This window comes from Rhinolophus sinicus, chromosome 9 (genome assembly GCF_057876585.1).
Source record: "Rhinolophus sinicus isolate RSI-liver-muscle chromosome 9, RSI-T2T, whole genome shotgun sequence".
Classification (NCBI taxonomy): domain Eukaryota; kingdom Metazoa; phylum Chordata; class Mammalia; order Chiroptera; family Rhinolophidae; genus Rhinolophus; species Rhinolophus sinicus.
In genome coordinates this window covers 8,412,830-8,433,112 of record NC_142509.1, presented here as the reverse complement: position 1 = coordinate 8,433,112, position 20,283 = coordinate 8,412,830, and the positions used below count along the sequence as shown (strand labels likewise).

Sequence of the window (20,283 nt, the reverse complement as noted above, 5' to 3'; positions counted from 1 at the left end):
ACAGTCCTACAATTGCCAGCTTTCTGGAGTCCAAGGTTCTCTAACAAATACATTAAAAAGTGAGAGTATGTGTCAAAATAAGTTTAAAACATCTGGGTAAAACCAAGATGAATGTGGGGTTGTCCGTTAATGCAGGAAGTCTCTGAGCCTTTACATGCTAAATCCCTAAAAGGGAGAAAAGTTTGTGGCATTTTCCAAATTTAATCACACAGACACCAGTATTTTAGCCTCAGGTGAGAGAGCATTTCTGGGGAGCCTGTCACAGAAATGCTGCAGAGGTGACATGGGTCCATGGAACTAGTGAAATCCCATTAACGTGTAGGGTCCAGCCAAGGCCAGTACAGACATTGCAGCCCCTAGACTCACTATTGAGGCTCACCATCAATGAGGCCTTTCGACAAATATCACCTTATTGTGGAGTTTTCCATTTCATTTCCCATTATCAAAAGACCGCTCAGCTTAGGTCCATCAAGCAGGTTGGAAAGCAGTCTTTACTTTTTGCAAATATACAGACTTTGTGATGAAGTTTATTCTTCCAGAGAATCACAAAAAGCCAGCTAAATTATCTTTATTTTACCACCAACTTGCTCATCAACTGCACACCCTCTCCACTTGACCTGAAAGTTGAAAAATAAGGAATGCTGGTGCTGGGAGACTCCTATTATGGCCACTATCTTTGAGGGTAGTTAAGCCAAATGGGAGGTAAGGGTGGCCCTTCTTATTATGGGCCAATAGTGTTCTGAGTACCTGATCCCTAAAGCTGTAGAGATTGCGTGGGATTCAGAGAGTTCTTCTCCCATAATCCTGAATCACAATGGTTCCTGGGGGGAACCAGTTCCTGCCATTGTGCCTTAGACGCAGAGATTCCTGAATTTAAGCTCCCAAAGTGAAACAATGGAATGGGGATGTGAGACAGAAATCTCACCTGAAAAAGGACTTTGGTCCTTTGTTACCACTTCAGTACCCAACTGAGCATAAACTAAGGATAACTCCATCTTCACTGGAAAATGTACAAATAGCCAGCTCCCTCACTTCCCAACCATCACATCCAAGCATGGAAGCATACAGCACTTTAGTGTTTCTCATGCTGCACCTTGTCCTACCACCTTTGGATTTTGTGTCTTCCATTATTTATTCATCCCGCCAAAAATGTTTGTGAAAGGCAGTATACAAACTATATATGACAAATATATAGCTACTGTATATAATATATGTGTTTGTTTTCATTTTTCTCTCCTGTATGTCCCTCACCTGATTTAGAACTAAATGAGCCTACAAGCTCAACTTTGTTTCAAGGTCAGTATCCCCCTTGCTTTGTGGTTTCTCCCCTCCTCCCCTTTCTCCTAGAACCTCCATTCCCTTTCCCTACTTCTCTGTGCATTCCCTGAGGCTCCTATCTGTAAAGTTGATTAAAGGATGTCAGTGGAAGCTAAGGTGGTTACTGGGAGCTGGTGAAACTCCAAGGATAGCTCCCTTTTCGCTGCTCATTCCTTGCCCACACATTCCTAGAAGGGTTAGGAGTGGGGAAAGAAAAGAAACATCATTAATATCTCAAAGCCAGAGACCTATGCTAGGCAAAAGATTGAGTGAGTGAGTCTGAACCAATAAGAAAATAACTCCAACCCAGTGAGCAATTTTCATAACATGATCCCTATTGATGGCCCCTCAGCAAAGAAGGAAACACTAGGTACTTGAAGATTCAAGTATCCCCTGCAATACATCAGCTAGGTCCCAGGGGAGGTTCTCCAAGGGGGAAGGTAGGCATGACACAGCCGACCTAGTGGTCAGAAAGTAGCCATCTCGAGTGGGATGCCATTGAGTTCTATTTGAGAGTTTGACATTTAGTAGTTCTGTGCTCCTGGGCAAGTCACTAAATGTTATTTAGACTCAATTTCCACTTCTATAAAATGGAATAGATCTGCCTTATCTACCTTAGAGTTCTTCCACTTTTCAAATGAGAATATATATTTAAAAGGCTTTGGAAACTGCTAGGTGCATTTGAATTATTAAAGTCCAATCTCCAGATGCTAGCTGAAAGACAGGGTGTCCCTCGGTGTGACATCGTAGGAGTTCATTAGCTCATTTCTCAAGACCTTTTCTCCAGCCCCTTTACATCCTCTTCCACTTAGGTCACTTTCACATGTAAGACAATTGCATCTCTTGCCTCTGTTTGCACAGCCCTTCAAATTTTCTCAAGGTCTACTAGCCTAGTATGAGTAATTCGTTATGACTGTAACTAAGCATTTGAGCAGAAGTGGGCCCAGTCTGAGTGGTAGAATATAACACACGCTGTGTGTGCTGCTTCTCTCCTCCTAAGGGCAGTGCAGACCATAAGCTAGCCCAGCAGGAAGGCAGCTGTGAAGACAATGAGGGGAATAGCTTTTCCCACCTTCCACCCTGAACCTCTGGTCTTTCTCATCCCACCCCACCCCATCCCCATCCTGTTCATTCATTCACATCTGTCTGTGCAATCATTGGAGGATGGCATTAGACTTGGAAGGTAGGGGAGGAGATGAAAGGAAATGAATTATTTGGGGAAGCTGTTTGACAGATGAAGAAACCTACTTCTATCATGAAAAGAAAATGTAGGGCTGCATTATTCACCTTATGATGTAGAGTGTGATTGTGATGAACCACAAACAGGAAAACGAAACAAAGAAATAGAAAAAGGGAAGTCAGTGGAAGCATTCAGGTGCAACTTATGATTCAACTTATGTTTAATGAATGCCTGTGCAAAGCACATTCACAGATCTAAAATAGAGCGCATTAGAAAAGTGGTTAACATAAATGGTAAAAGGGAAGTGTGAGAAACTGGAGCTAAGAGGGTACTGCTAACAGGATGTGCTTTCAGAAGTGACTCAGCTCATTCTGATCACTTAGTTCTTCATCCTCAGAAGGAACAGGAGCTTCTAAAACAGGTAGTGGTTGCTAAGGAGTTAGTATTTAACCGAAGGTGTACTCAACTGATGGAGGGAGCATTGGCCCACACCAAAGACAACAAGAACAACGCCATCCGGAATCAAACAAATCACTACCTGGCCGCTGAGCACAGGACAGGACCAAGGGACTTCATTCAGGCTCTACCTGCTGAGACGACACTGTCCTGCCTCACTTCCCTCTGCTGCCAACTATGAATGTGGGTGAAAGGGTATGCCAACTCTCTACTATGATTCTCAGATGCTCTCTAACCCTCATCCTTCTTATTGAATAAAGCAATGAGTCAAGGGCAGACGTTGTAGATTGTAGACATCTGGAATATTCCAATATTTGGATTAATGTGGCCTTCAATATAGCTGTTGGACTCTTTTGTATAACTAAGAAATACTTTAGAGATGACAGATCTTGTGCATCTGGGGCATTTCCTTCATTTATCTGTGTTCTTTTTACTGCCTTCCTCCTCCTTTGCTAGTCTCCCGGAGAGAACTAACTGTTTTCTCAGGGAATACTTCCAAGTTCCCATTTTATCTCAGAAATACTATGCGCATGGATTTCCACTGACAGGAACCACTTGGCTGTAAGAGAAGTTCTGAGCTATTTTGCTACCCCCCATCTGGATGGACTAGAAAGATTCTTATAAAAGAATTTTATTCCTCCTCAGCATTTTCTGCCATCCTTGAAATATTTCTCTGCTCCCCTTTTGCAAACACAACAGATTGCATGTCACCCTCCCATATTAATATTTGGTGGTGCAGGACTCCTGCCATGATAAATAAGGGCTCAGGGATGTGCCACCATCCCTCACCGAACTCCCTCGCAGGCAGAAGAGCGGGGGCCCACACTGCAAACTCAGCGGCAAGGGAACTGTTTGTTTCCCATCCACTGGCCCTTTATCTCCTATCTCCTAGGCATTAAGTCAGATTTGATGGTATCAGTGGGCCGGGAAAGGTCGGCTGATTAATGCCTGTGAAGCTTACAGTTACCATCAAACCGACTTATTAAAGAAAGGGAACTAAAGTAAACTGTATCAGAAGGAAAAAATTGCAGTGGAGAGATGATTAGTTCTTCCCAGCAGAGGACTAAAGATAGTTAATTAGCCCCAGCCATCCAGCCGTTAGCATTTCTATGGCATGTGTTTCTAAATACCAGAAGGTGGGGGAAAAAAAAAAAAAGCATCCTTATCCTCTTTCTAGAAGGTTTATATGTCCATCCTGACGTGAAACTGGCCCTCCTTTACTTACTATAATCAGAGAGACAGTAGCCTTGTACTTACTTAGGCACTTGGATTTAGTTTAGCTACAAACATTGCCTTCGGTGGCAAAAATATCACTTTATAGATTGACCAGAGATACTGGCTTGGATTCTTGAGGGGAGGCTGTTTTTTGTTTTTTTTTTCTTTCATTCACCCTTTCTTTTGAATATTTTTTTCCCACTCCACCTGGCTTCTCATTAATATATCAACAAAAAGATCACGAATTTCAGTCAAGTTCTTTCCTCGAGGTGAGGAAAATACAGGTTTGGATTTTCAGGGATTGTTAATTTTCTTGATAGCCAAGCCCTGACTCAAAAACTTGCGCTTACAGCTAGTGCTCACTTCAGGAGCTCACGCCCGACTCGTACTTCCGGAAGCTGGGCCCACAGTAATGGCACATCAGGCGTGATATAGAAGGTGGTGTTAGCATTTCTAAGTCTCTACCAAATCCAAGGGACTGGGTTAAAGTGCATCATGAGTGGTTTAGGGTAAATATAAAGACTATCGTGGCCATATTTCCCCCTTGTTGTGGTGAGCTATTAGGCAGGGCAGAATCCCATTCTAGTTAACCAGGATAGTTGAATCATCGCTACTTGGAAAAGCCCAGGGGTAAGTTCTAGCTAAAGTCATGGATGAGTGTCAAATAGTCCTTCACCTATGTGGATGCTAAAGAGTGTTGACCTTCTTTCAAGTAGCAGGTGTTGGAGATTCTGGAAGAAAAAGGACTCTTTTTGTTCCGGATGGAAATAATTAAGCTAAAGTTGTTTTCAGATCATTACCTTATAGAAAGTTACTTTTGGTACTTGCACTACCGGAACTTATACTTTCAATTTATTTCTTTTCCTGATACTTACAACAAGCCAAACTACCAAATAGTAGAAGCCTTCCTTATGTCCTCCTTCTAGCAGAGTCTAAACCAGCACCCCAGTCATTCTATGAACCCTACACTTATACTGCTTGTGGTTTGGGGTGAAAGGCCTGTGACTACTTACCCCTCCAAGAGTGTCTCTTCAGACTGCCCTCCGTCCTTCCAGTTACCCTCCTTCTTGGTACAGAGAAACTCAAGTCAGTGGTACCTGAATGAGACAGTTCCTGAAAATATCCCTTCCTTTGCTTCTGGGCTGGTTTCTGGAATGCAGCAATCACTCCAAGGGACTGTCCTTGCTAAACACACAGACAATAGGTCACCAGCACTCCTGGCTTTTCTTTGCCACACTGACTTTACATGAGATCTCTGACTCAGCCCTTTGATCTTTGATCATAGATCACCGCTTACATTTTTTTTTAGACTGGCTTTTCAGCATTGATAATGTTCTTCCCTTAGATCAAGAAAGAGAATCTATTTCAGATGCCTTTAAACAGATTGAGAGCTTGAATGCAGAAGTGTGTATTCTGATTCTGGTCAAATGTTTTAGTTGAGTTTAGGTCAAATTATATCTAGGTTATCTTTCTACCTGTGAGGAACTTTGCACAGGGAATGGTATCACTTCAGTGCAAGAGACTTTAATGTCATTTTCTCTTTTTATCAGCTTTATTAAGGTATAAATGTCAAAATTGTAAGACGTTTAAGTGTCCATCATGGTGATTTGATATACGGATACATTGTGAAAAGGATTGTTCATCCTCTTTATATCCAAGGTGAACAACTGCAGAGGCCCCTAGCTACAGAGGGAAGTAAGAGATTAGGTTATCACCACATCAGGCCATCTCATATCATCAGAAAAGGTGCTGTGGGTTGTTCTGAAAGCTTGGAGTTGGGGAAATGGGGATCTATCATGGTCTAGTCAGCAGAGAGCAGCTGAAGTACCACTATTTCCACAGGCAGGTCTCAACAAGTTCAAGTGTAATGGCATGGATGCAGGTCTTGTAGCCTCAGGTTGGCCCAGAGAAATGAAGCCCTCTAGGTCAACTTGCTATAGTCTGACTCAGCAAGAAAGTCAGATAGCCAAAGTCTGGGCCCCTCTGGCAAATGTAATCTAGCTCATCAGTGTTTCTGAGATGTACACATTAATTCCAGTCAAACACCTCCAATATAACATGGACACCTATGTTCAAATTATTATAGTATAATCCATTTGTATCTGCCAATTATACACTTATGGCCTATAGACTTCAACTAATTTGGGAGCAGTCGAGTCGCCAAAGAAAGAAAGTTGTTCTACAAAGAATAATTCATTTGCTTGGGGCCTCAGGTTTGAAGGTACACCTGAGTCCCCTGCTAAGACAAGGTAGATGTGTTAGCTCTCTTTGGTCAGCAATCCAATCTGAACATCACTCATAACTTTCCCCAACCCAACCATCATGGCAACTGACTTCCCAGCAAGCGAGAGGGGTGCACGTATGAGGCTGAGCTGTGGTCAGTACAGCAAGAGGCAAATGCAAGAGGGCTTGGAGTGCCGGCCCCTTTCCCCAAACCATCTGACAGCAAAGCAAGTGCCTCTGACTGCTTTCTCCCTTAACAGTGGCTTGTTTTTCATTTCTTTTAGAAAGTTTTGGAAAGTTTCGTATATTTATTTCCTAGGCAGCTATTGCCTTGGTGAGGATGGGGTATGCAAAACTGTCTCCCTCCAAGGTGCTGTCTTTTCTGAGCTAACCCCAGAAAGCAACCCAGTGAGCCTGCTCCCTGACCTTGGGCTATCTCTGTGTCAATTTAGATTAACCTATCCCCATGGACATCCCATTTTCCCTGCGTAGCTTCCACTTGCAGAAGTCTAACTTCTCTGCCGGCGGCACTAATGAACACCTATCAGTTCCGAGAATAGCTCCATGTCTGGGTGCCTCTGCACCAGGCCTGCCTCTTTCCTTGCTTTCCTTTCTTTCCTTGTATATGGATACTCTAATGCAATGATCTTCTTAGACCTTGGCCTTGCATGCTGCCCTTTGCTTACCCCATTCTCTCTCTCTCTCTCTCTCTCTCTCTCTCTCTCTCTCTCTCTCTCTCTCTCTCAACTGGAAGGGAAGTAATGGGAGGGAGGGGAAAGTGGAAGGAAAGGGGAGGTTCTCGTGTGTCTTACTTGGCTACAAATAAAATGTGCCTTATTTGAGGCTTTTATTCTTGCCAGATGTTTCCAATGGATAATTGGCACTCATCACAGTTCTCTGGGACCCTAACTGTCCTGATAATTAGTCTCTTTAGGCCTCCACAGCTCTCTAATGCGATAGAGGCAATAAAGGCATCCAATGTGGAGTGGAGGTGTGGCTGGATGAAGAACAGAGGCCTCATCTATGTGGCCCATGTCACCAGGCAGATGGGCTGAGCTGTCACTCTGGCCAGCACAGGCTCTGGGAGGGCCTTGCTCCAGGATGTCATGATTCACACATACCTGAACAAAAGTTCCTCATGTTTCAGCATTCTTCCTTGTGCTGGTCAGTGTGGGATGGCCTGTGTGTTTCCCACCTTAACCAGTGCCCAGGTGGGACAGGCCTGGGCCCTTACTCTAATTCACTCTTCATTTTCTGCAAATGAATGAGACACACAAACCAGCAGCTATGAGTTAGTGTAAAGAAAATTGCATTTGAAGATAGAAGTCAAGGGACCTTAGAAAAGTCACTTAAACTCTCTGAGGTTTTCACTTATCAGAATGGAGATAATAGTCCTCACCTAGTATATGAGTGTTCTTTAAGGAGCTGGAACACCGTTTCAAGTGCAAGCACTCTGCCTGAAAACCTAATTCATACGGTTTTACTTCTCCTTGTATATATACTTTCCCTCAACCACAGGGATCTGCAGTGACTTGTATTGGAAATAGTTGGAAAAAGAGGGGAAAGGTGTTAGGAACAGAAAATTGTGGTAAAACAAAAGGCAAGGAAGGAAAAGAGTTTGTGTTGTTGTTGTTGTTGTTATTTCCCAAGGCGAATCTTAAGAAGAAGAAAAACACAGAGACAAAGTAAATATGGGCATGTCAACATGCATCACAATGTTCTGGTTCTTTCTTTCCTCCAGCAAATGTTTATTGAATACCTGTCATGGGCCCAGTTAGACATAGACCCTACTCTTAAGGAGCTTCGAGCCCAGAGGAAGAAATCCAGAAGTTAGACAAATAAAGAGAACTAGAACAGTGGGTGGTAGGCATTTTAATATTGGGATGTATGTGGTGCTGTGGAAACAAACCACAGCAAGTCAAGGGAGGCTGCCTGGAGGAGGTGACTGGGGGCCAGAACAGAACCTGGAGTAAGAAGGAGGAATGAGTCGAGTGAAGAGAATTTCAGGCAGAGGGGTAGGGGGTATGAAGTTGAGAAGGACGGAGAATATGGCTGGGAGAGAAAACGTGTGTGTGTGTGTGTGTGTGTGTGTGTGTGTGTGTGTGTGTGTAAGTGCATCACATGTGCTTATGGTGTATGGAGTTAGGGGCAGGGAGAAACTGAAGAACACATGGCAGGAAGAGAGGCTACGGAGGCAGATAACCGAGCAGATTATGAAATGCGGCGTGTTCTACCAAGTCACTGGGAAGTTTTGTGAAGGCTGTAGGGACCCATCAGATTGGTAGCATGATCAATTTGGAATCAAAGAAACTTTACCCTGGAATCAGTATAAAGAATAAACCCGAGGAGTCAAGGCTCAATCTGCAAACATTTGTAGAAATTGAAAGGAGAGCTGCTTCGGAGTTATTCTTTGACAAGATGTGTGGAGCTCCCCTGTCTCCATTTCTTGCCTCTGTTTCTTCCTCCTCCTGTTGGCTTTGTCCAGGTCAGGTTTCCTGGACATGAAGGATCGGTCTGGGTGAGGGGAGAGAGAGTGTGGAGGGATGGAGGCAGGCTGGATGTAGCCCCTCACAGTGAGTGACAGCCACCCTGTCCCCCACCGCTGGCCTGGAACAGGGGCCAGGAGAAGCAGCGGAGGCCCAGGAGCTCATCCAGAGGAACAGCACACCACGAGGAGGCTCGGAGGCACTTGGCGGCCTTTGCCTTTGTTCTATGGGGAGAGTTTTCTGATACAATATGTCAGGACCCCTGCATACAGTCTCTCGGTGGTGCTTCCCAGCTTGCAGCACAGCCACAAAGGAACTCTGAGGGGCTTGGCAGTGAAACCGAACATAGGGGCCCAGGGAGGACACATGTAGAGCATCCTGGCCATGTGAGGTGCCCTGGGGGCTGTTTGCCAGTCACAGCTGCCACCCCTGTGGGGCTACAGAGTCCTTGGCCTGCAAACAAGGTTTTCCAACTTTTCTTCCATGGCAACCAAGCCAGACCCCTGCTGGACTATATGCCTGGCTTGTGGCATTCTCCATTCTCCCCCCGGAGACTTCCACTGGCTGGGCAGCCCTGAAAGCAGGGAATACAAGGGAGTGGAAGAAAGCTTCTAAATGCTGGAAACTGTCATTTGTTCCCCTTCTCTTTTACCACAGGACATCTTCTTAGCCATGGCCAGTGGGCAGGGAGAGGGAGGGAGTGTGCTGGGATGAATGGGGAGTGGATTTCAAAGCTGTGTGTGAATGTTCAGGAGACCAAAATTGATGAAAGAGAAAAAGAGCCACGTACCAATAGATGACTGTCTGGCCAGACGTGCCACGTGCCAGGCATGCGGAACACATTCAGAATCACTGTGCCACGTACATGAGGGAAGATTGAATGCACCCACTACCTCTGCCCAGCCTAAACATGGGACCAGGCTCCCACAAAGGCCTGTTGATCCTGGGGACAATAGGATCAAACTTTGTGTCTTAGAAACAGCCTCAGGCACAGACAAGGGTCTTGTTGTGGAGGATCCTGGAGTGCCCCAGAGCGTTAGGGATTCCTCACAGGAGAGAAACATGACTTGTCACTCTGGAAGGCATTGAGGAGTGGTTTCTCTACTGGGATCCCCAAGAATGCTGGGTAGATAACAGAGTGATGGACTAAAAAGAGGGACTTCCTGGCAGATGCCTTCAGTCTTGTGTTGCCTGAAAGTTCACCTCTGCAGGATGGAGAGTAGAATAAGCCTCCCTTGTGCTTCTTGTCAAGAGAACTCGCACTACCAAGAAGTTCTGGCCTTCGGAATACTGCGACCCAGACAACAGGGCCACATGTCGTTGGAGAACGTGGTGCATTTCCAACTCATGTCCATTTAGCACTGACCCAGAATCAGAGATTTGCCCTAAAGGTCTAAGAAATTAAATCAAATGAGCAGTGCTTCCAAGCGTGAAGCTCTAGGACTTGATGGAATAATCACGTATGGAATCTGGAAGCCCGGCCTGATGCTGACCTGCATTTAGCTGGACGTGTCTCCAACACCCAGCACCCCAGTCAGGCGGGCAGGCTCTGCCTTGTTCCTTCACTCCTAGTGAGGACGTGGACTTACTGTGGACACCACCTCTAAGTACTTCCGGGAAATTCAACGCTACAGATGTGCCAGAGCAAGTCCAGGCTGAGAAGGTGCCCTACTTCATCGGGTCCCTAAGTCATCTGGGCACCTGAACTTGTGTGTACTGTTCATGAATCATGGTTCCATGGGTTGTGGGCGTTCTTGACCACCTGGTTGAGGTGGCCAGAACACTTTTGTTTCAGAATACTAGGAAAGCTGCTGGGGAATTTTATGACCTGTCCTATTTGGCTTCATCTCAAAGAGCATCTGTTAGCAGGCTAGATTGGTGTGTGCTTTGTATGGAAATGTGCCATCCATCTCCCACTCACAGACATACTCCATGGCAAGTTGTGCATCGCAACGTTCACATAAACCTCCCCTTACTTCCATGGACACAGCAAAAGGCCACTTGTTTCTTTACTTGTTCCCACCTCCACTTCATATGAGCTGGTTTTGGCTTTTCAGGCCTGTGATGCTAGAGCTAGGTCTGCTGTTACCAAGGCCAGATGGGGAAGAGGCCAAGTGCTCCAGGTGGAAGCCCAGTCCCCTGCCCTGAGATGCAGTGATTGACAGAAGGACGCTGAGCCCCACGCAGCAGCAGCAGGGAGGCAGATTGTGGCGTGCAACAGGTCCTTTCCAGAACAACAGGTGGAATAGCTGGAGGGTTATGTGAATGTTTAAGGCAGGCAGTACTCAGAACTGGTTGGGTGATAAGGCAAATAATGTGGGGTCTTACTTTATCCAAGTTCTGTGTAGGATATTAATTAATCTGCTACTTCTTCTTGAGCTTGACCCTGAACCATGGCCTTAGCATGTTATGACACAGTAAAGGAGTCATGGCCACCAGCATATTTTAACTTGAGCCTCAGGTTCTCTCCTGGCAAAGGAGGGCTCCCCATTATATAGTGTGCATCCATGGACTCAAAACTGTAGAAGGTCTATTTCTAAGCAGCCCCCTACATATGGAGCTGGAAAAACGAATGCTCCCAGTTAGAGAGATGCCTCATCAGAGGCGAGGCCTAATGACAGTAGACTTCTTATATTAGCTGCTCCTGACAAGTGTGTTCTCTCCACAGGCCCAGGCGTAGTCAGTGAAGTGAACAATGGGACGTCGAGGAGGGCAGGCTGCACTTGGCTGCTACCTCTCCTTGCCTTCGTACTCCTCAAATTTTGATGTGAGTGCCACTTCCCCCACCAGGGAAAAGCTGCCGCTACTGCAACCACCAACACTACGGCAACGGCAACTCCGACAGCAGCAAGAGCAAACCTGTTTCTAAATAAGATATAATCAAATGAAATTCAGAGAAACAGAGCCTAATGGGACAAAAATTCGAGGGAGGGGAACAAAGAATACTTTGGGAAAACACGTTTAAAAAGGAAATCGAAAATCAATCGACTTGCAGTCCTTGCAGATACGTAGGTACAGCTGAGTTTTCTTTTTTTCCCCAATGGGAGCAGCGCACACCTGGCTTTGGACCCGCCCGCAAGCTGCACTGCGTGACCTCAGGTGGGCTAGGGCGCTGCTGCTCCACCCACTAAAGTGCCCCCAGCAAGGAAAATTCTGGAGTCGGCTACCCCAAATTCAATCAATAGAGACGAACACATAGTGAGACGTGTGGCCCAGATGTGCCACTGCGGGCCCTTTTGTAGACTGTGCCACTATTGTGTGTGTTATGAAACGCAGATTTAAGAAAATAAATAAATAAAAAGGAAATTAAACGACAGCCTGACAGCTACAAAAATCCCACAATCAACAGTCACAAAAATATTATTAAACTTTTTTTTTTTCATTTTACTACATGGACATCATGGATAATAAGGGATTCTGATTCATTATTAATTTTATTAATTATATTTTCTGATATGAGTCTAGAACTTAGTGCAAAAATAAGACAAAACTAAAAAAAAATACACAAATGAAAGGGGTGAAGAGAAGTATGTTTGTTAAACATTATAAATGAATAGTGCACTTCTTTGCTAGGTTTACAACTGGTGGACCACACACCGGGCATTAACCACCTGGTGAGGATTTGGCAGATCCACCAAAAATTCACATACAATTTAACCAACATTTCCACCAGCGCTACAGATTTCTCCTTATTCTGGCATTTAATACAGACAACACTATGCTTCTACGTGCTGTTTAGAAATGGAAGGGTGATCTGCACTGTATCTTGAGTTTGTTGGCTATGCTTCTTTTGATGACATATATTATACAGTATATATATATATATATATATATATATATATATATATATACATATATATATACACACACACACATATATTTTTTTTTGTTAGAGTTCTAGCCATTTTATTTCTCAGCAGGGTCCTTTCTCAGACATTACTGCATGCTGTATATGGTGTTAGGTGTGTGTTGATCTTCTAAAAGATGATAGAGTTTACTGGTAATTGTGTACTCAGCTCCTGCCATTTTATTTCCTTAGTTTATTTACATGTCAGAGACATTTATAAAAAGAGAAAAGAGAAAAAAGAAGAAAAAAACAAAAAACACTAATACCAGACGCAGCATCTTTTCCAGGTGTGGCTCTCAGAGGCCATCACAGGCACCTTGTTTCTCCATCATGAACAAACAAGCAACTGAACCAACTAAACAGTCAGTAACCACTTGCTTTAGCCCATATGGGAATCTCTGATGCCTTTGTGACCACTGGAGAATTGAATCCTCTTGGTTTATTTTATTTAATTTCTCACGTTTGTGTGCGTGTGTATGAAAGAGAAGAAAATGCAGTTTTTAGATAACATTTTTCCTTCCCCTGAAGTCTGGGAACCAGAGAGGCCTCGGGGAGGGGTCCTGGATGTGATGAGGGAAAGTGGGATTGGGGGAGGGAGGGGTTGTCTCTGACTTGACATTAAAAAGTGTTCCATGTCCCTCTTCACCTGGTGTGGTACCTCATTCTCAAGGGAGCGGGGGTGAGGGGGAGCAGAGCCTGGCTGGCTCAGGTGTGAAGAACATGGAGGGGGATGGGCTCCTGACTCAAGCTACTGCTCTTTAGACCCCTCCATGGGGTGAGTGGGCCTCCTTCTGTGGTATGTGCTCTGATGACAGTCAGGACAGTCAGAAAACCACCTCCATCCTCCTAACCGAAGTGAGGGTGGGTGGGTCTCATAAAGACTTTGTCCCCAAAGCTTTCAGAAGGTCCTGGATGAGGCTGTCAGCTTCCTACTTGTGTCCAAACACTCCCCCTCATAACCTGGGCAAAATGTCAAGTCCAGTGAGGGACAGGCTTTTACGTGTGATTATTTCTAGGAGGCAACATAGTGCAGCTATCACACACACACACACACACACACACACACACACACACACACACCGAAAAATCAAAAAACAAAAAACCTTGAAACATAATGGGTTGGTACTGAATAATCCCAAATCCTATCAACCAATGTTTTGAGGACTCTCTTCCCTCCATACCTGCTCCCCAAAGCTTGCCTCTAGCCACAAATTAAGAGGAAAGGTAGATTTTAATACAAAATAATATTCAAATAATTCTAAGCTGTTCTGATTGATTTGGGGAATTAAATAGTAGTTAAAGGTTCACTGAGACAGAAATTAGGTCAGAGCTGAATACTCAAGATTTACTACTGTACTTAAGTCCTCAGGGGTCAATTCCATCTGAGAAGAGTAGGACATATTTGTAAAGGACTCGATTCATTTCCAGTGGCTACTAGCAAAGTTGAGAAAAGTTTGTTGACTTCATGTTTGTGTGTGTGCCCTCTGTCCTTCTATTCCCAGCACCAGGTGCCAGGTACCCCACTTCTTCCTGGTAGCACGGTTGGGAACAGTCTGGCCAAGCCTCACAGGTTTGGGCTGAATTGGTATCATTCTTTCCTTATGTTCCAGAACTGCGAAAGTCAAGGGTTTTGTGTCTGTTTCCAGGCTCTCTCGTGCCTGGAACTTCCACAGACACTGACCAGAGAATTTGGGTGCAGACCATGGTTCCCTGGAATACAGTGGGAAAACACAGGTCATTTCCATATTGCTAAACTTGAGCCCAGAAACACCTCTGAATAAAATACACCCAGGCGTCTGCAAACAGATGCTTCCTAGGTTGTGCTGGGACAAGAGAACACAGTGGCACAAGACCTCCATCTGATCGAAACTTTCTCTTTCATATCAACCAAGCATGCGTTGATCACTCCATCACCATCCTCCCAGGAGTGACTGGTCAGTCACCTTGATTGACAATGTCAACTTTGTAAAGTGGCATTCATGAGGAAGACTTCATTTTACCTGCTTGCCATCTCAATCTCTCTTCTTGCCTTGTGGACTTTTAGAGCTCCGTTTGTTCAAGAGCATGCCCCTTGGATAACCAGCTCTGCCATGGATGAGGAGTACATCAGATCGGAGAACTCCTATCCTACCTCAAGAGGGGTTTCCTCTCATCTCCTACTTACTGTGCCACATGAGCCCCAATCTGCTGAATTCCAATCTTTAAAGGGAGCTTCTAGATGCCCATGAGCAAGGGCCCTCAGCGAGATTTAGAGTTCAGTCCAGGAGTTCATGGCTTTGATAGAAGCTTGTAAGGGCAATCCTCAGGCTATCTCTTCTCAGGAAACAGGAGGTTGGCAAAATAGTGTTCATTAGAGTAAGTAAAGAAAAGCATCCCGAATACTAGCTGCAGTTATTTTTATTGATATGGGTACTGATAGAAGACTATTACTGTAAGCTGGCCTGGATTTCAAATGTACTGGACCCCTGTAGACTTAGATGTAAGTCACTATCATATTTTAAGATTAATCCACTACCCCTAACACTAAGATACTCCTTGGGGAAAATGTGGTTTATGTTTGGCACATTTTATCTCATGATAGCCTTTTGCGGTGGGGAGTAGTGGGGATGTTCAAGCCCTAACCACTCTAACCAAACACTCCTGTAGAATCCCATTCATCTTTCAACAGAATATCTGCTCCACATGTGCAACAGCTCTCAAGTTCCTGTAGTTAAATCTTTCTTCGCAATGCTTCTCCACAATGAGTTTCTATGTCTAATTTGAAGCATTGTGAGTTCTTGTCCACTGTGAGTACTTGTCCCTCTTGGCGAGTGGGATTGCAACGCTGGAGCCGTCTTCACAATAAATGACCCACAAATGTTTGTTTTTGTTGTTGTGGATGGTGATGATGGTGGTGATGATAAATGACAGTTACTGTTATTCAAGCTGGAGATAAGTTAGCAAGTGAATTAGCACTAAAATCTGATTGAGGTTTAGCACATTTCATTGGACTGACCCCATCTTTATCTCATATCCCTGAACCATGAGTTTAGAAGGCAAGATCATCACACTAATCAATCACAGGATTGACCCATTAATGGGTGGATTTGTTTGATAAAAATATAAAATGTGGAATCAACAAGACATCCACAATTTTCTATTCTTATAATGACAAAAATTGGAGGTGCTTTTCACTAGAAGAGAACAATATATACAAAAGGAGACGTGGCAAACTAGACGGTCTCTGCTTATGATGAGCCTACATTGCTCTTGTGCTACTTACTGTTGGCCAGATGCATGTGCACACACCAGCCATTCAGTCTTCACCAGATAAGCAAAATCTGGTATCTGACAGAGGCACTAAATAATAACTCTCTCCAGCATTTTTTAAAACCAAATCCTGGAACTAATTTGTTTCAAAACTTGCTCACTGGGATTTGATTGTACAGTAGCATTTCCTTTGTCATCGTCCCATAACTGCTCAATCAGACCATTCTAAAGCATTAATTCTTACCTCTCTCTGCTCTTAATTCAAATCCTGTTTCCAGGAGTGTCCAAATCTATCTGCCTCCGAGGCAATAAACGCAAATTAATACCCCCATAATTTGTGAGTAACTGAATTTCTGCATCTTCATTCTCATGTCCCTGAATTGCACAACTCCGTATCTTTTGTAGCATATCCATATCACATGATTAGAACAATACGGCTTTCTGTAGAAAAGACTAATTCCTGAGCTCAAGTTAAGATCACTCTTACAATGTATATCTGATGCATTTTGTTGCATTATCTTTTATAAAGGAGGCTCGATTTGGCTTTAGTTTTTTGAATGTTGATTTCCCCCCCATGCAAGTCTCCCAATAACTTGCATATCTGCTTCTGGCATATTGTGAAAGTATATAACTTTTTATTATAGGGATTGTTAGCATTATTTGAAAGTGAATTATTTCCCTGCACGAACTTCCTAGAAATATAAGTTGGCTATTGCCACAGCACTTACCTTGCTTCCAGTGAATCTAACTTTGGAATTTTTAGTATCAGTGCAGTATTTTGGATACCAAACTGAACTAGGTTGTAGTCTAGATCCTATTACTAATTAATTAGTTGGGTTCCTTTTCCTTATCTTTTATATAAGATGTTAAGATGGAAGATTGCTGATCTTTTGAATCTTTAAAAGTCAATTATCCAGTCTTTAGATTTTATAAGATTTATGCAAGAAAAATTTGGAAAATTGAATTTTTGATAAATAACAATTGAAAGTGTAAATCGGGGCAAATTCTAGAGCCAACACATTGTCATTGTTTCCAGAATGGCTTACACGAAGGGAATACATGCAATCAAAAGTGCCATTTCTATAGATTTTTGAAGTCACCCCTTAAGGAGAACTTGAGGAATGGACACAGTAGCCCTTGGAAAAGAGTGTTGTCTAATAAAATACGTAGCTTTTTCTGGAATAAGAATTGACATTAGCCCCAAGCTGCTGTTCAGTTTTGCTCTCTATATGACACAAGTGAAACAAGACAGTATGAACTACCACAGATCTTAAAGTCTGGAGAAGTAAAAGATATTGGGACCTGGCAAAAGTCTCAGAGTTCTCACTAGGAGTATTTGTACATGTGTACGTGTACGTGTGTGTGTGTGTGTGTTATTTACTGTAATTACTTAATTCTTCAAAATAGATGATACCTGTCATTCCCAAGATTCATCTTTAAAATAACAGGAGATAATAATGAAAAGAGGGGTCTCCAAATAAGGTTTTTAATTATCATATCACTGCATCTGGTAAGTGTTCTGCTCAAAGGCCCAGAAATGCTTGTGTAGGTTTCATTTGACATATTTGTTGGTTCAATTCCAAGTCCACCAAGTCCGCTCACCATTTCATCCTGACCTCTAGACTCTGAATTCATTGTTAACTCCCCAGTGAAGAGCATGAGGACCGAAGAGGCAGTGGCCGAAGCTCAGCCTGATCTGGGCATTAGAAGATGTGTGAGCCCTGGCCCCTTCCCCCAAGTACCCATTCACTCTCTTAAGCTTCAGTTTCTTCTGAAGTTTCACTTGCAAAGTTGAATGAATGATCAGAGTAAGCCATACATCTTACTCTACGAGGTGTGATCAAATGATATGGTGAATGTTTAAATTTAAAAAAAATGTATTACAGTAAAAGACTTTGCCATTAATGCCCGCAAAATATTCCCCCTCACTTAGAATACATTTATCCCATTGTTCTTGCTACTTTCTGAAGCAGTACTGGAAATCCTCTTTTGTGAGTGTCTTTACTTCATCCTCCATGATGACAATGCTCTGTGCCACACATCACTTCAAGTATACAACAATTTCTGTCAAATAAAAACATTACAGCGTGTCCTCATCCACCTTACTTACCAGATCTGGCACCATGCACCTTCTTGCTCTTCCCCAAAGTCAAAATGACCGTGAAAAGTAAACATTTTGGATCGATTCAAGGCAGCCATGACAGTGCAACTAAAGACATTCACGAAGGAAGACTTCCAGAGCTGCTTCAGAAAGTGGCAAGGACAATGGGATAAGTGTGTTCAAAGTGAGGGGGAGTATTTTGAGGAGGATTAATGACAATGTGTCTTTTACTTTTTTTTAATGTAACCATTCACTCTATCTTTTGATCACCCCTTGTATATACACTATAAAGTTAAAAAGAGCATAGGCCATGTAGCACACATGTGGTGAGGGGTCCTATTCCTCCCTTGGAAGGATGAAGGAGGAGAAGGAAAAAGGAAAACAAATACTTTCTTGTTACTGATTCAAGCCCGCAGTATGTCATTCTTTTTATTCATGCCCACAATTCTCATTCCTATTTGCCTACTTGGAAAGGAAAACAGACAGGCACTAAGATGTACAGCAACAGAGGCTGTCTCTTAAATACAAAATTATTGTCTTTAAGAGTCCCTCTTAGAATTTAAAAAGTAAGAAAAATGAAAATAAAATGGTAAACTAGAGAAAAAAGTCCAGAAAGATAAAACGTATCCTTGAGTCTAGGTGTGTGAGGAGGCCTCTGCATGCATAGACCACATGTGTTCTGTTACGTTGAAAGTCAGTTCGTACAGCATAGAGGTGAAGACCTGCCTCGCTACTCAAGGGTTCTTGGCAAATACAATCAGATTTTGCACATTAAAGTTAGTGTGAGCTATTGATGTCAATCTCCCCTCACTTTCTTCACAAATGTGCATAGATAGATAGAATATGAAACAGGTAGTCAAAACATACATTATAGCCTAAACACAGCCTCAGCTTTGCTGTGGAATCTTCAGGAGACCACTGAATCTTCCAGGCCCTCTGTTTTCCAATCAGCACAATGTATGTTCTGCAAGTTGCTCTCAGAAGGCCTCCAGAGTTCTGGAATCCTCTGAACCTCCTTCTGCATCCTTCTATAGCTTATATCTATTTTCTGAAATAATGAAAATCCACATTTAAAGCCAAGGCAAAGCCTTTGGGCAGGCTTTGGCCTTGAGGAGGTAAGAAAAAGGTATCTATTTATATTGAACTAAAAAGAGCCCCTCTTTGGGGTCATGACAAAAAGATGGAAGGCTACCATTCTCAAACCTTTAGATGTTAGGCTACTCTTTGAGAATTTGAAGAAAACATACAGACACTCTCTCAAAAAAGGAAATCCAAACAAGAACCTATGCACAAAACATTCTAGATAGTTTCAGATGTTCCATGGGCCATTTCAAACTCACCAGTGAGTTCCATGTTATAACACCCTAAAGTAAAGTTTCACCCTTGATTTTTCTTATAGGCTGCTTGCATTTCTCAAATATACTTGATAAGAATTGTGTTCTACATGCTTTGATTCTTAACTAGATAAACAAGAAACAGAGAACCCTCTGGAATCACCCAGGGAGTCTCCTACGGATTAGAGCCCATCATTTAGAAATCAAAAACTCGTAATGATCTAATTGCACCAGCTCTTTACACTAAACTCTTTTTGCTGACTGGCTCTTCTTAGTATGTTCCTTATTCTGACAATTATACTAGTTTAGGTAAAACCAAACCTGCTTGTGCATTTATTTGTAATAGCTAGTAATTATGACTCTTTCTGTCAGCCAAATAGCTCATCGCCCACATTGAGACAAGGAAATCAAATCAGCTCTGTTTTTTGAGTTGTTGTTGCTGTTGGTGGTGGTGGTGGTGGTGGTGGTCGTGGTGGTGTTTTCAATGCCTGTTAGGCCTAACGTGGTCAGCATAGAATATGGGATAGTTCATCCTTTTCACTAGCATTTTCTTCCTTGTGTCCTGGGTACAAAATGCCACCCATTCAAGAAACTTTTATTTTTCATCTACTAAGCATTTGATTGAACTAATACCAGCATAGCACGTGTATAAGAGGGTCAGGCAAACCATTTGCCCAGCCCTAGTCCTGAACAAGGAAATCAATATTCTATAGTATAATTCACTAGTCAGAAGTAATCACCCTTTATCACAGAAGCACAAGGGCATTATGTGTTTGCTACCACTTCTCTCACATTCCTCAACACCACTGTTTTACAAATCTTTCAAACACCCTGATCTCCTGATAATTTTTGCTTTAATGCATGTCTTTGTCCCA

General features: G+C 43.2%; 2 protein-coding genes across 8 annotated transcripts in view; one reads left to right on the top strand and one right to left on the bottom strand.

Annotated features, from left to right (window-relative positions):
* NTM (neurotrimin) overlaps positions 1-15,585 on the top strand; it is a 1,007,340-nt gene extending 991,755 nt beyond the window's left edge. For 5 of the 7 annotated variants that reach the window (XM_088800814.1, XM_074321816.2, XM_074321814.2 and 2 more), the window contains 2 exons: positions 1,261-1,296; positions 11,546-15,585. In XM_088800814.1, coding sequence (XP_088656940.1) covers positions 1,261-1,296; positions 11,546-11,643 — 134 coding nt within the window. In that variant the 3' untranslated portion in view covers positions 11,644-15,585. The remainder of the gene's footprint in view (positions 1-1,260; positions 1,297-11,545) is intronic. The other 2 variants (XM_074321817.2, XM_074321815.2) reach the window with 1 other exon arrangement.
* OPCML (opioid binding protein/cell adhesion molecule like) overlaps positions 7,617-20,283 on the bottom strand; it is a 1,344,396-nt gene continuing 1,331,729 nt past the window's right edge. The window contains exon 7 of the mRNA XM_088800810.1: positions 7,617-7,645. Within this exon, the coding sequence (XP_088656936.1) occupies positions 7,632-7,645 (14 nt within the window). The 3' untranslated portion in view covers positions 7,617-7,631. The remainder of the gene's footprint in view (positions 7,646-20,283) is intronic.